This window comes from Lytechinus variegatus, chromosome 19 (genome assembly GCF_018143015.1).
Source record: "Lytechinus variegatus isolate NC3 chromosome 19, Lvar_3.0, whole genome shotgun sequence".
In the NCBI taxonomy this organism is placed as follows: Eukaryota; Metazoa; Echinodermata; class Echinoidea; order Temnopleuroida; family Toxopneustidae; genus Lytechinus; species Lytechinus variegatus.
In genome coordinates, this window is record NC_054758.1 from 321,366 (window position 1) to 338,751 (window position 17,386).

At 33.4% G+C, this 17,386-nt stretch overlaps 1 protein-coding gene across 12 annotated transcripts in view; it reads right to left on the reverse strand.

The window, feature by feature from the left end:
* Positions 1 to 2,851: 2,851 nt before the first annotated feature.
* The window catches only part of LOC121405875 (F-actin-monooxygenase MICAL3-like), a 138,731-nt gene continuing 124,196 nt past the window's right edge, over positions 2,852 to 17,386 (reverse strand). For 9 of the 12 annotated variants that reach the window (XM_041596861.1, XM_041596862.1, XM_041596857.1 and 6 more), the window contains 2 exons: positions 9,602 to 9,628; positions 2,852 to 3,101 (listed from right to left, as the gene is read on the reverse strand). In XM_041596861.1, coding sequence (XP_041452795.1) covers positions 3,032 to 3,101; positions 9,602 to 9,628 — 97 coding nt within the window. In that variant the 3' untranslated portion in view covers positions 2,852 to 3,031. Of the gene's footprint in view, positions 3,102 to 9,601; positions 9,629 to 15,642; positions 15,742 to 17,386 lie in introns of all 12 variants that reach the window. The other 3 variants (XM_041596855.1, XM_041596858.1, XM_041596859.1) reach the window with 3 other exon arrangements.

A 17,386-nucleotide genomic window follows, 5' to 3' on the forward strand; every position in this document is an offset into this window, starting at 1 on the left:
GGATATTATTACCCTGGCTTTAGCCCCGCAGCCTTTTACAGTGCGGTGGCATTTCAAGGAATAAATTCCTGCCAGGTACCCATTTACCTCACCTGGGTCAAGTGCAACACAATGTGGACAAATTTCTTGCTGAAGGAAATTACGCCATGGTTGGGATTCGAACCCACGACCGTCTGTTTCAAAGTCTGAAGACTAATCCACTGGGCCACAATGCTCAATTCAATACTAGGATTATCATTAAATACTTTTTACTAGGAATTTTGATTGGCTACACAATTCACATCAATGAAACATATGGCATGTGATTACCATATACAACTTTAAAACAGGAGTTTTTTTCCACATGCACTGCACAGAGCAAATTATTGCTAGAATTGTTGGGCAGATATAGTTAAATGGAGTAGAAATGCGACCAATGCACGGGGGGGGGGGGGGGGATAAAATAGGCTGAAATATTACCATGATTTCTCTTATCGCTTGGTAACACGACAATTTTGCAACTTTATGAAGATAATTTAATAGTAATACAAATAAGATCATGCTTTAGGTGTGTCATAAACCTAAAAACTTGGCAAAGTATATCCAAATGATTAACAAAACACATGCTGTAAATAGAATAAAATCCATCCTAAATGACATTAATATAAAATAGAACTGAAAAAAAAAATTGATGCAAAGTTTTACTGTCAAATTTTCAGCTGTATTAAGGGCAATAAAACCATAAAGATGACCTTGCAAAGATATTCAAATTACATGTAAGAAAAAGAAAACACATGACAGATTATCATATAGGGACAATAAGATTCCTGTGAAATTGACTTAACTTCTTGCAAAATTGTTAAATAATATGTGCCCTAAATACAAGCTATATTGATTTCAGTAGAATAGAATGCGCTGAGTACTCAATAAATAAATAGTGATAATCATTTACTCCTCATGAATACAAAAGTATTACATTGAATTGCTTATAATCCATTGCGCAGTATCCTCAATACAGCTTTTAAAATGTCAACATTAATCTGCTATAGCTCTTCAAATTGGCAATAATTATCAATTCATTTTCATAATTAAAAGATACTTGAATATATTATATATGGAAGTAACAGGAATCAACACAAGGGATAAAAGGTAAAACTTTGAAAGAAAGGATGCCTTATAAGACTGGCAGTAAACTGCATTGAAAATGGTGTATATTTTGCAGTACACTTTTTCTAGTCATATTCTATGTGCAATTGCTAGTATTCAGAATAAAGTGAGACATTGTACCTCTATAGATAAACCTTACTATACAATGTACATCCCCCATACCATAGGATATGATAACTTCATTGTATATTTTTGTTTAAATTGCTTCACCTCAACATGTAATATACCTCAGTATTTATCATTAGTGGGTAAAATGTCAACATCATTACCCTATTAATGATAGAACTTCTCAAACAAATTTGATTTTAGCCTGGTTAATAAAGTATCCAATAACGCTTTGGCGATGTCCTCAATTGGACCAATGAGTTGGTTAGTTTTATAAAGTGTTATCCCTCTCAAAGTCTCCACACTGTTTGTGTGTTTGACAGTAATGACCACACATAATAATAATAATGTAGGTATATTTACCCAGGGAAGCCACTTCAGTTTCGAAAACTATTCTACCAGCGGGCCCTGCTATTATTATTACCCCGGCTTTAGCTGAGCTGCCTAGGTGCTCAAGCATTCAAGGAATTTCTTCCTACCGGGTACCCATTCGCCTCACCTGGGTTGAGTGCAGCACAATGTGGATGAGTTTCTTGCTGAAGGAAATTACGCCATGGCTGGGATAGGCCTGTTTACTAGCAGAGTTATTTTATGCAAACTTTGAGAGTAACTAAGATGTCAAGACAGGGTTGTCAGATCTATATTATAAAATAGTAGGTCTTAAATCAAAAGAATCATGCATAAACTTGAATCAAATGCAAGTCAATTTTGGCTCCCAAAACCCATCCTAAGTCTTGCAATCAATTGAGAATACATGTATGCACTAAATTGATGGTCAGCTTTTCAAGCAAGAATCACAAATTGATTTGCTATTGTTATCATTGAATAGTTTATTTGAAACAGATATTTGCAAGTGATAGCAAACATTTTCTTGCAAACTCCCATTATTAAAAAAGCCTAATGTGCTATTGAAACACCTAAGATAAAAAAAAAACATTTAGTTGTGCCAACATTGCTTGAAGAGATACTAAAAAAATCCTGAAATATTTGTCAAGGTTCTCTGCAATTGATGAATTCAAGGAGTTTTATTGTGAAATAATTTACATGTGCAAGATTGGATGGCAGTCAGCTATTGATGTACACGCCTCTAAAATACACAATGATAAATCAAATGCTTGCAAATTCATCAAAAGTTTGGAATAGATTAATAACATGTAAAGATTGCCAATGTATTCAATTGTATTTAATGAATTATTGTGGATGTACCATGAAGGGAACTATAATACCATCAATTATTTGCATACATAACATACACACTCTTCAGGCCATGGTTAATTAACAGATACAGGTGTCACTGTCCCCACACTGACAATGAATATATGTATAGATGCAAACTGGCATTTGCTGCTGCTTGGTGTGTTGCTAATCTTGCGTCCTCAGATATTTCTCTTGAAGGAACTATCCACATTGAGATGTCCTCACATGAACACAGTACGCATGAAACACACTAGGCCTGTTATTGAATGCCTCATACGTGTGTCTCGCTGATAAGTCCTCAGATATCTTGTGAAGGCACTGTCATTACCATCAGATGTCGTCACATGGACATCATGACTATTAAACAGAGTACTATTGAATGCAGTGTGTCTGAGTGTGTGTGCCTAGCTGACGATAAGTCCTCACAGTAAACACACAGGCCTTCAATGCAAACATGTCCCTAGAAGGCTAGTAACAGTGAAAACAATCCTTCTTGATGACACACAGATGTCCTCAGACTAACGGACATCAGTCATTACGCCTTTTTCAAGCATGATAGCCTCAAAGTATTGATGTCCTCAGACTACCGGACAGCAGTCATTAGGCCTTTCTTAAGCATGATAGCCTCAAAGTCTTGATCTTCTTGCTGCTCCCTAAAACAAAAATTGAAAAAGAATAAAGCTTGTTAAATAAAAAAATCTTTTGGTAAACAATGCTCTGCGACATCTTGACAACACTAGGTGTATATTGCTCTCATGAATTTCATTCAATAAATACAGGAACCACAATGGCAAATCTAGCTTGTGAAATGACGTTCAGACAGTTTCAAAGCATAAAACTTTACAATTTATAGTATTCAAATAGCTCTTGATCAGATTAACAGACACATTCAACATTCTGTTCAATAAAATATAAAACCCATTGGCCCGTATTCTGAAGTCAGGTTTAACTTAGACCATGGTCTAACTCTGTACTAAAATTATGGGAAGCCAAAAGTGTCAAACATTTTATTAAGTTGTATGTTTCTTATGTTTACTGTGCTCTTTCCTGATTCATAGATGGTGAAGACAATCATCTATTTATACTTCCTAGACAATTATGAATGATTTGAGAGCCAAGTGAGATGAAATATGATATCCCTAATGTTAGTAATAATTGGCTATCCATACTTAAACCACAACTTTAAATCTGAGTTTAAGTAAAACCCGAGTTCAGAATACAGGCTATTGAGTTGAGACTCATTGAGTATGTGAACTGAATGTCAAATCTGTCTTATGAACTAAGCCAAAATCCGTTTGACCTTGTAAATTTAAAGTATGATGCTTTGAAAATGAAGTGACATATCTGCATTACATGGAGTTGCCTATTAGTACACCCATCAGCATGCAATACAGGTGTTATTGTTTCATTATTCTAATAACACATGATGCTATGTTTGTCATCAGATACAGTTTTCATGAAGGCTTTTATTATCACTGACAACCTATCAGTCAATATCAGTTACCATAGCAACAGTGCATCTCAGCCAATCAGCATTGAGTATTTCATTACAATAACTTGTCAGTGATAATACCATTCATGAAGCAGTGCCATGCTGTAATGGTCACTGATTGCCAACTCTGTTTTAATTTCTAGTCGACATGATATAAATACACCAGACAACTAATGAATATGAATTAATCAAGTTTACTTTTTTGTAATTATTACAATATACAAATATTAGATACAACAGGTACATCCATACAATTCCATCTGAACATACAAGTAACACTTCTGTTATACAAAACTGATTTGATTCTGTGACAAATGAAAGTTTGTTTCCAAACTTTCCAAAGTTTCATACCCTAAACCCTAATCAATATGATAAACTTATCCCAAATAGTGCTCTCTGAAAACTGATAAAAACCCTGACACTATTCTTCGCATACTGCCATGAAAATCATACTGAAAGACAGTTGTATGCATGATCGCATATGTCAGGTTATAGAACAGCTTTATGAAACACAAACATGGAGTAAAAATAATTGTGTGTTTGGGGGGATATTTTTCATAGTTTCTGTTCATTCCCGACTACATAGATCAACAAACTCAATAAAATTTACAGGGGCTCGATTTTTTGCAACTTAAGATTTTCTTGTTTGTGGGGGGGGGGGGGGGACTTATCTCCCTGTAATTTTTCATTTTCCTCCCAGATAAGAAAACAATCTTTGATCAGATTATGTTAGATATTCAACGAACCTGTTCATTGAGAGTGGTGGAAGGCACATAGAGTGAGCGAGTTATGGATTAGTGAGGGTTGAACTCACATTCCCTATACAGCCAAACTCTGGAAGCTAACAAGGGGTAAAGCTTTGGGGTACAGCTCAGGGATACATGGGGTGAAGCTAGGGGTACACGGGGCAGGTGCATGGTGCTTCATATAGGGATAATTGCAAGGTAAATGTTACAAGACACTAAAGAGAAAGAAATTTAACTTACTCTTATACACATTATATGAAAAGATAAATTGATAGGATGGGATCTGTTTTCAATTCTTCATCAATAAAGGAAAGGAATACAAATATTCTGTACAAAAATATCTATTAAATGAGCTTATCAAAATATAAAGATATATAGTGCAATTTACTATTGGACACAAAACTGAAACCACCAATCTTTCACTATAACTAAATAATAAATAAATAATATGAAAAGGTGATGATGTAACCAGTTTTTGAGTGAAAATAATACTGATCCTATTGAATGTTTGCGACCCCTTTACCTTCTAAAATTTTGGGATGATAACAATTTTTTGCTTTCATAGCTGTTCACAAAGAATGTTTTCCTTTAATTATTTTGTACAATATTTTCCCAATCAACTGGAGAACAAAAGTTCAAATATTCTTGCGAAAGTCAGGAAGACTGTTCTCTGCTTTTCAAAGTCCCTGAGATTGGGTTTGATAGCGGGTTACATGCTTTTAAGGTGAGGGGCTTGTAGCTGAACTAGTAGTCCAGTCTGTATCTCCGCTATGGTTTGATTACAAATATGCGAGTTAACATGGCAAGAGAGCATCCATACAAAACACAGACAGAAAGCAATATGCACAATATTTAAGAGAAACATTTTTATAGAAGCAACCCATTACATCACAGTAGCAAGCCATTTCACAACAGGGGTGCAAGGATGGATGGTAGGGGGTTAAATTAGAGACAATTTTATGAGATAATGCAGATGTAACAGGAAGGTAGCAATACAGATAGCATGCATTTGTTTAGTATATGCAGTTAATGTTGTTATTGTTATTATTGTACATGAAATGTACGGAATAGTATTCAACATGCCATTTGGGATATTTGGATACATGAAATATACAATATTAATCATGATATACATGTGTAAATAATGTTGGGAGTATTGTTTGAATTAATCAGCAGCAAAATCATTGGGTAATTTGGGGGGAGTGGTAGATGAAAGGTTTATTTGCCAAAGTTAGGTTTTAAAAAAAGAAGAGAGGGTGAAGAAAATATATTTGAAGATCATATTTTGGTTACATTTATAGTTTGGTATGTAGTATAATTCACAATAAACAAGAGGAATACAATTAAATGAAATTCCCAAAATGATAGGAATTGATATTTTGTTTCAAATATGACAGGAACAAACATGCAAACAATTCCAAGAGAATACAAAGAAAATTGGGAAAGGGCGAGGAAGAAAAAACGAGAAAGAAAGAGAGAATGAGTGAGGTGTGTCGGAGAATGATCAGTTAAAAATCACAATACATACTGTACTAGATATGTACAACAGTTAAACAATAAACTGTTGCATTCGGTTGTACAATATTAGCATCGTATTCAGTGTAACACACCAGACAGTGAATCGAGGAACAAAACAATATTATACATGGATTTTATATTATACACGAGATATCAACAAACATCATAATACATGTCAACAGAAATGTATGGTTAGTCAAGAGCTTGTGAGTGATATGTCAGAACTACCTTGGGCAATCAATCCAACTTGGCGACTGCACAAGCAATATTAGCATCGAGGGTGTTGCATTCAAATATACCAGTATATTTACAATCAAATGCATATTTTCAGATGCAAATATACAAGTAATAGATCAATTTTAACTATTAAAAAGCAAATCTATGTTTATTGATGCAAGAAGCAGACCTAAGCCCAGTCTTATAAGAGCTGCGATTGATCCAATCAATTTCAACTATGGATGGCCAGCAACGTCAACATCTAAAATGCAAATCTGTTCAAAATGTTTTCTAGACATTCACCATTCTCTTGAAGATTCAGTGTGAGTTTCTCTGTTTACTAAGGAGATTGTGCAAATTTCTTGTAGAAAAAAATAAGGTATTGAGTGATTTCCTTAGAGTTAAGATTATTGGATCAATTGCAACTTTTTGTAAGACAGGGCCTGTAATCAATTGCAAATTTATCATGAAATTCATGATTTTCAATTGATTTCAGGACCTTAAAGTGATTTGCGATCAATTACAATTTTCATGCAACACCCTGGTAGAAATTGCTAACATTCAATGTCTCAGTCACACACCACTCAATTTCAGTTCATTTGGGTGTGCTTGGTCTATGTAGAATGATTGGGGTATTATTGTTGATGTGACTGCCCCCTTGCAGTGAAATCACAATACTACTATGTGTACAAAATCAATGAGTACATTTCAAAAGAATACTAACAGTTTCACATGTATTAGTGGCCATCTGACTCATTTTGGCTGCTAAATATTGACCACTACTCACAGCAAAAACTGTGGTGTTTACCGGTGTACATAGAAGACCACACCAGTTCTTTTACACCGGTGTTAAATTGGTGGTGTTAGTTTTACACCTGTAGGTGTTACTACAACACCTTTGTTGTTACATTTACACTTTTTGGTGTTATGATCAATCTCTAGGGTGTAATTTTAACACCTCAGGGTGTGGTCCTCTATTAACACCAATTGGTGTCAGTTTTAACACCACATTTTTTACAGTGCTGACGGTCCACTTATTCAACACATGGATGGAGAGCGCCAAACGTAGATTAATGTCAAACATCAGGCAATGCATGCTGTTATCCTCATGAGTCTGGTCACACATTAAAAATATCCACTTGACTTGCTTATCCAATTATAAGCAGAGACAAATTACGATGCATTCCATAGAAGGAGAAATCCCCTCTAGAGATGACATGGTATGGTGTACACAGCAATGAGCAACTAATGAAATCAAGCGCAAGTCCCTCATTGGTTGAAAATCAAGTTGCATTTGATTTTGGAGTTGTGTTTGATAGCAACTCTTCCAGCAACACTCTAAATTCTATAGATTGAAAGTCAATCTAAATAGATTGAAAGTCAACCATAATAGATTGAAAGTCAATCGAATTAGATTGTGGTAGGACTAATCCAAACCTGTATAAAAAAAGTCTCAATCAAATACATGTAAGATTGAATTCTAAATCTATTAGATTGAAAGTCAATCTAATAGATTGTAGTCAGGGACTAATCCACAGTTGGACCGAAAGTTTCAATCAAATAAGATTGAAATCTAAATCTATTGGATTGAAAACTTCAGTCCAACTTTGTCTCAGTCTCTGGTCACTATCTTTTTCAATCTAACTAAGGAATGTAGAGAGCAGGCCTCTGCACAACCATTTGCAATAACCGCAACACTCTCAATCCTCCTACGATAAAAAACATTAACATCCAGACCATGCATTGTTGTGTTCAAAATCAAGTCCCCAGTCTGCATTTTTCTAAAATGCAAATTATGTGTTCTTCCATATTCTAATCATCAAATTCTGTTTTCTTTGGTGACATGTTCAAAACATAAGATAAAGAAATTGTAAGAAGTAAAAATGTAAAAAAAAAAAAAATGACCATTATCTAGTTAGATTTCAGTTTGCAGATGAAGCTTGGTGATCTATTACTGCAAACCAGTTTCATTGTCACTCACTCAGATATTTGTTAGTGGACTTTGCTTTGATTTTCATTTTCAATTCAAATATCATGGCCTGAAAATTTTGTATTTCAAAAGAATTTCTGTACATTCACATTTTCCATATCAAGACAAACTGGGGGCTTCAGTTAAATACCATGAACATTACAAATCAATACAAATCGAGTTAATATAATCAAAACCAAGACATCCAAAGATTAGAAATGATGCCGTCACTAAAACATCCGGAAACTTCAAGGAAACAAGACAACATAAAATGAATTGTTTGATATGTGAAGTGAGCTTTCAATCTACGAAACTAATAATCTTATGTGAAAAGAAGATATCTAAAAATAGATATGTGTGGCTGAATTAAGACTACAAGTAGAGTGGTTTAAAAAGTACTTATTCATTGCAATCAGTCATTTCAGTACATTCAGTATGAAGCCTTAATAAATAGCATCCAATGAGACAATGAGTGATTCTAAAAGCTTTCAATGACTTCAATGTATAAAATTGCAAGGTGTATTTTCTACATAATGTGATGTGAATATGATTTTTAAGTGTTTTTTAATATCTGAACTAGACACATAAATTGCTACTAGTATCATCATTGAAGTGTATCGATGAGTTCTATATCAAAAGTCTATTATCTACAGTACATGATTAAAAATATATTCAAATGTAAATGTAGAATTCTGCATCTATGCACTGATTTATGATGATAAATCTAATAATGTAAATCACTGATATGGGGTGTATAATAAATTATAATAAATGACAAGATGTTATATTATATCAATAACACAAGGTATTATAGAAAATATTAACTCAAAATTTTATTTCCCCAAATATATTGATAGGGTATTAAGAAAAAAGACGCATGCATTTTTAACAAATATGAAATCATCAAACAATAAATTTTACTGTAATTTGGATATATCCAGTCTGACATGTACTTAATTTATTAATAGAATCATGTTTTATAATCATATTAAGAGAATATAATGTGTATGATATTGCACTAGCAAAAACAGTCTGCAAGTGTTGTACTAAAGCTATGTGTGTATTTTCCATGCTATGATAATTTCTCAACACTAATACAAATCTCAACACAATGTTAATCAGAGTACATCTAACACAGATTATTAGTCAGTTCTAAAAGATATTTCTTGAACAAGAAGTCATTCCATATATTGAGAGAATAATATAACTTACTGTAAGCCAAGCTCTGTTTCATCGTATCTGAATAAATAACATTCATTGGTATAATGTGAATATATGAGGTCTGGGTTGGGCTGGGTGGAAAGGGGGTTGGTTGGGCTTAAAATGGTTTGAATAGGCTCATCTTATCTGAATTTATAACATTCACTTGGTATAATGTGAATATACGAGGTACTGGTTGGGGTTGAAAAAAGGGTTTGGGCTGAAAAAGGAATAAATGGGATGTAAGCCAAGCCAGGTCTCATTGGTGGCTTGGCTGGAAGGAGAGTGGTAGGGATAGGGGTTGAGGGGGGGGGGGGAAGGTGAGGCCAAGCATGAATGGGGGTGGGCTGGAGTCAATCAAACACCCCCTCTCTTTCGTCTGGATGCCAGCTCTTCATCGTTCGTTGCTCATATAAAATCAGGGATACTTTTCCCCTTAAAACGGATGAATATTAAAACACACACAAACATGATAACACAAACTCTGAATATATAGTAAATAGAGTAAATAGAATATCAAACAGCTATGAGTATGATGGACATAAGAAGACAAAATTATTCAACTAATAAAACTCACAGACAACCATTAACAATATATACATCTCAGTCAAAGACAAGTTCTGTATAAAGATCAACAGCTAATTCATGATCTTTCTTAAACTCTCTTCAAACTGTTTTTTTTTAATGAAATACACATTCTGATTTGTTTTACAGATTGAATTCAGACTGGTAGAGTTTTTCTGCACTTAAGTGAATGAATCGTGTAGAAGGCATACTTTCACAACATAAATACCATCTTATTACACAACAAATCAATGATAACAGCAAAACAATAGAAAAAGATGTGGCTGAATCAAAGAGAAATTGTGAAATTATTAAAGCAAATAAATACTTGTGCAATGTCTGTCCCTTCAGTAAAAAATCATATTTGATGAAAATGACAATAATCCTTTACTTGATCTAATCAAGTATATGTTGCTATAAAGAATATTCATTTCAAACTAAACTAATATAGTTGCAGCAAATGATGAGTCCACAAGAAATTTAAATGTACAGTTAACCAAATCATTGTAGATCTAGATCAGGTAGGTGTTTCATAAAGCTGTTCGTAAGTTAAGAGCGACTTTAAGAACGACTGGTGATCCTTTCTTGTGGTAAATGGTGTAATAGCGATGGTTTAGCGCGTAAAAAAGGATCACCAGTCGTTCTTAAAGTCGTTCTTAACTTACAAACAGCTTCATGAAACGGCCCCCTGGTACATTTACATAAACCAAGTTATGATATTTTGAAAGCTAAGCTGAAAAACAATACCACTAATGACCATCTACACATACACTGTATTAGCTCATGTGGGACAGTGTATTATTGATAAGATATAGACAAGACACCAGGCTGGAATGTCATGCTTATTTTGCACATTTTTGCACTTTATTCATACCAGAAACATTTGACACCTATTTTATAATAATACTTGAATGGTTCATTTGAACCATTTTACATTGTTACCATAACTGACATTTATGGATGAAATATTTTCTAATCTAAAAATAAAAAGCTCTTAATATGCCAAAATGATCTGTACCTTTTTTTAAAATGACTACCAGATTTTGATAATTATGTCACTTAAGAAATTAAAGAATAGAAGCAAAGCTATATTTTTTGAAATGATAAAGTGGAAATAAATGTTATTTGGGGATATCACTGAAATGGATTTTCACCATTTATGTTTTTCCCCTGAGTAAAAAAAATGTCTACAGATCACGAACATTTCTGCATCAAAAGTTCCATCAATAGACACTACAAAAGCTTACAAAAAAATAAAAATGTATATCTGCAAAATAGGTAGAGGTGCGGAATTCAAAAGAATATTTCTCATTTTGACTGTTAGGAATAATTAAGTGAATAGATTGAGAAGTAAAGAAAGAAAACAAATGCAAACAAACATAAACATAAAGGGAAAAGCGGATTGTTTAGGTTTTTTTTACACAAATGAAGTAGCACGGAATACTAATCAAGGATTGGGTGAGGAGAGACAATGGAGCATAAAATAAACAAAAACAAACAAAAAAGTTAATCATGCATTCTGCTCAACTTTGGCAAAAGGAAGCAAGTGACACATCAATTAAATTTGAGTTATTGGTGTTTCTGAAACACCCTTTGGATGTTGCATGTTCAGGCAAAATTTTGGTAAGAAATTATCGTTCTCTGGAAAGATATTGAAGAAAATATGCTGTTAAATTGCATTGACGCCTATGTTAATGACAAAGACACATTGCTCATTTCCAACAAAAGATACTTTTGTAACTTGCTTCCTTTTGCCAAAGTACAGTGGCATAGGTAAGGGGGGGGCGTATAAGCAAATTACAAGAAGCAAACCAAGACTTTATGAATCATAGAATGTGGCTATAACTTAGCAAGCAGCTTTTATACATCCCTCACCAGCATTGCTTACTATACTATGGGTGTGTTCAATGTCCATTTTCAAGTTTAAACAGCAACATGAATCATCATTATAAAATCAATTACAAAACACGGGACACAAACACAATCAGGGGTGCATTTGTTCAGTATCGAAAATATAAAGCTGATTATTTGGTGATTGTCTATTCCTGCTTTCGTTAGTGCCCAGTTTGACTCAGCACAAAATAGGTCAAATATGGCACCCGTTTGTGTAGGCTTCCCCTGCGAAGGCAGATTTAAGGACGTTTCAAAACTCAATTGTGTTCAATTTCGCATTCGCGATGCCGAAGGTCGTATAATCTGAGCTGATCGCGTTTACAAGCACTAATTTCTTACGTTTGAATTTTCCTCCGAACCATGATTTGAAAGACATTTTCTAACCTTTATTTCTCATAATACCTTTGTTTTGTAATAATGTTTTTTAATCATGATTCATGTTGCCATTTAAACTTGGAACCGACATTGAACACACCCTATGAATATTATACACTTAAAGCCTATCTAAAGCTTTGTCAGGTTTAACTTAGACCACGGTCTAACTCTGTGCTAAAATTATGGGAAGCCAAAAGTTCAAAAATTCTGTTTATATTTTATATTTCTTATGTTTACTATTATGTTTCCTTTTGCTTTCATGATGAAGAAAAATACCTTAGTTTATCATTCCCGACAATTATGAACAATATGGTTGTCATATGAGTTAATATATTGAATGCGTACTGTTAGGGATCTGTGCTCTGATTGGCTCTCCATAGTTAAAGCTCAACTTCAAACCAGGGTATAATTTAGACCTCAGTTCAAAATACGGGCCTTAAACCAATATTATACACTTAAAGCCTATCTAAAGCTTTGGTAAAGGATCTTGGTAAAGGATCAATAATGTGAATTATAATCACATATCAATTATTTCATGATCACAAAGTATAATGGCTGGTGAATATGCCTTCATCCAGTGATTCTTTGTTAAAATTTCGAGTTTTGATTTTCTTTTTAAATATCTAATTTACTCTCTCGGTACTGTTCTTATTTTCCTTCAAAAAGAACCAGTTGAACACTCATCTTACAAATTTAGTGATCTGGGGCCTGTAACACAAAGCTTAGCAATGATCGTAGAACATTTTTCTACGATTGATTCCATTGACTACAATGTACAATCAATCATGAAAATCAAGCGTACGATTAATTGCTAACCTTTGTGTTACGGGACCCTCGGGAGCCTTTCATAAAAGGACTTGTCGGATGTTTCATTTGATAAGTCTTGTTTTATCCCACAGTTACCATAAAAAGAAGAGTACACAACCAATCAAAATTAAGAAAAGTTGTCGGATCTGAAAACCTGTCGGACAGAAATTTTGATGTAATTCTCCAAAGATATCATATCCTGAAATTTTCAGCCCATTCCACAACCGAAAATGGTATTATATAAAATAAATAATAATAATTGTGCAAATATTTTCATTTTGATCTGGAGCTTTATCAAAATTTCGATGTAAAGAAATAAATGCAGTAAACAATGTAAATTCATTTCATTCTTAAACCGTTATTGGGCAAAGATATTCATAAAAGAATTGGAACACAGACCCTTACTCTTTACAGAGGATTTACCAAAACTTTAAAAAGGGCTTTAAAGATAATAGTTGATCATTTGAAGGGGAATGAAATGAATGAATTGAGATATGGAGTTAAAATAGCAAACTATAAATATGTTACATCCACTTTGTCCTTCAATAAATATATACATTTAAACTGTTTGCAAGTATAACTGATTTTTATATTGTAATTGTTACCTTAAAGGAGAATGAAACCATTGGAACAAGATAGCTTGTGTGAAAACAGAAAAATCAAAGAAACAGATCAACAAAAGTTTGAGAAAAATCAGAGAAATAATGAGAAAGTTATGAGCATTTGAATATTGCGATCACTAATGCTATGGAGATAGCAAATTAGCAATGCGACAAAGATGTGTGATGTCACTTGTGAACAACTCTCCCCATTACTTTAGTATATATTTCACTTGAATTGCCTCTTTTATCACATCTATCCATAGATCATGTGTTCTTTCTACATGAGGGCATGTAATACATATTTCTTAAGAATACATCATGGATAAAAAAATTGTATCATCATAAGAAAAAGCAAAAAGAGACATTTTGAGGGTATTTTATAGTCCACCAAAGGGAAAGTTGTTCATCAGTGACATCACACATCCTTGTCGCATTGCCAATGGGAGGATCTCCATAGCATTAGTGATTGCAATATTTAAATGCTCATAACTTTCTCATTATTTGTCCGATTTTTCTCAAACTTTCTTTATTCTTTGATTTTTCTGTTTCTACACAAGCATATTTGTTCCAAAGGTTTCATTCCTCTTTAATAATGGATGAATGATAATATCCATGATGCCATAATTTTATTTATTAATATCTCATGAAGCCAAGGCATACACAAGCAAGCAGAACAGCTTTGGACTTACACAACACTTTAATGTCAACTTAAACTGCCAAAAATGATAAACTTCAACAAAAAAAAACATACTTCTATTTTCACTAATGAATGGCAAACAAAATTATGGATGGTGTTCTATTTTACCTAGGAAAAAGGGTTTTTTGTACTGCAGAAGAATAATGAACTAGAAAAATAATCCAATGGTGTAATAGTGCACCTTGTAATGGATTACTTCTGCACATATGGCATTATAACTGGATAAACTATAAAGGTATCAGATGTATAAGCAAAGTAGTTCTTCATTCCCTATTAAAATTCTAGCTAACAATAGATAACCCAGTTTGGAATATTCTTCTTTAGTATTTACTCCTTTATCAAAAATCTGATCAGGTTCCTATTACAATATCTAACCAACAAAACCTAATAGGTTCTTTAAAAAAAATCCAGCAATAAGCTTTAATTAAGTCATCAGTTATTTTCCATATTATTTAGTACATTATTCTAGCCCAAGTCTAAGACATTTAAAATATATTATCACAAATCATATTGAGTTATTCACTGGGTTCAATCCAGATAATAATCCTGAGTCAATAAAATAATTTGTGTTTTATATTCAAATGAGAAATAGTGGCCCCCATGTAGACATCTAGTGCCTTACAGTCACATCTGAAAAATGGTTTATGGCTTTCTGGGAAGATAAAAATTACAATTTCCTAAAACTGCAAAAAAATTGGTATTAATTGATTGACATATCTGAGAGATATAGCACTAAAAAGGCATCAAGACTATCATTCTTACTATTAACAGTCGGTCTAATCATTTGCTTCTGGTGAATGAGTAGCTTAATATAAAATTGATAGACTAATTTCATTTTTTTTATCTAATATTTATTTTATTAAGTAATTTTGAGTGTCTTTCTGCATGGTACTGAATAAATCAAAGGCAAATTTTCAAACAGAAATACAGCTAAAAATGGATGAAATTTAAAAGTTCTTTTGAAATGCTCTGCTTGCGGTTTTTGAGCAAAGATTATTAATTTGAATGCACAAAGATTAAATTTGAATGCACAAAGATTAAATTTGAATGCACAAAGATTAATTTGAATGCTCTTCAAAAGCTAGCAGTAAGGTTAGTAAAGCCCCATTACTTACACACTGCACAGCTAGCTGTAATAAGCTAGGTATGCGTAGAGAATTAGCGCAAGACACACGATCAGAAAGGCAGAACCGAGAAGGTTCGGCGAAGAGATGCTACAATACAAAGGTCAAAGGTGAAAGGTCAATACTGGGTGCTCAGAGAGGAAAGGAGTGGTGAAGAAAAAAAGGTTTTTACTTCATGCATATTGCTCTTATTTATAGTTGTTCTTCTTATTAACTTACAGTATATAAATAAAATTTTAATCTGGCTTTTCCTTAATTCAATGACAGGACTACCTATTCAAAATATACCTTTTGTTATTCCACAAAAAAATGATACTATAACAAACTGTTCTAATTTTTTCAAATGCCTTTTATGTAAAAATATATATGGAACATTATTTATTCTATCCATAACATGAATATTCATAACTGAAAGATGTGTCATATATCCCCCCCAAAAAAAAATGCTTATCAATACAGGTGTTTGTTCCCCTTTACAAAAAAATCGAAAAAAAAAATCTTTAAAAATGAAGCCTAAAGATTCAAGTTTGTAATGAGTTTGACAATAAAAACCTTACAGATTTCTCCTCCCTAACCAACAAAAAGATAATGGTCATTTTTTGCCTTGGAACAAAAAGAAGCAAAATAGCTGGAAATATGTTGTGATACAAGTCATCGCATCTTTTCAGCTCATGCCTTGCTTCAAAGATTTGCATGTTCAAGCTGAAAAACCATTAATTGGGTACATTCTTAGTTTGTGAAGTATAATAAGGTTACAAGTATTTGTTGCAAGAAAAAGCAATGTGTTCAGCTTTTTGATTATTCATTATAAAGCTTTCATATTTTGTGCCTCTTTATTGATATATAAAGTATAGCATAAGAGCTGATACATTATATTTAGATAAGTATACCAGCGTAAAATTGAGATATATAAGAATTCACCCGTCCCTTCCCCCGCCCAATATAAAGACATATAGTCGTTAAGTCACCCTTTTATGAATAAATGTATACAGCGCATTTGATGCCTTTGCTTGAGACTCATAATAGTAGATTAAAAGAGCTCTTGCAGTATCTTTGCAGAAAGCTAGTTAAAACTAGCAGTATTCCTTTGTTTTTCATTACCAAAATGGCCCTCAAATCATCTATCAATAAATACCTTTGTCCTCACCTTAAGACATTCTTTGTATCAGATAAAAGCTTTGAAAGCGAATAGTAGTGAAGCCCCGGATGAAATGCATGGTACCTGATGATTAGCCCATTAAAAAGCGTAAGGTACCTTGCCAACTTTCATAGCTGTGTCTTTCCTACAGGAATACCCATTAAAAAGCGTAAGACACCTCCCCAACTTTCATAGCTGTGTCTTTCCTACAGGAATACCCATTAAATAGTGTAAGACACCTCACCAACTTTCAAAGCTGCGTCTTTCCTGCCAAGGTTTAATCTCCATATTTCATCATAAACAAAACAATTGAGAAACATGTTGCATGGAATACTGCTAGAAAGGCATGATTACACGGCTCTTATGAAGCTAAATCGTCTATTAATGGTGAAATGTGAAGAATTACTAATGAAAAGACGCTCGAGGTGTTCCTGCGGAAAAGACTCAGCTTTCACTTTTTCATGACAGTACAGTGACGGGAAGGGAATATGATACCAAATTGCAGAGAGATCATTCATGTAATAATAATAATAGCTGTATTTATAAAGCGCCTTTTGCCTGAGGATACAAAGCGCTGCTATTTTTACCCCGGCTTTA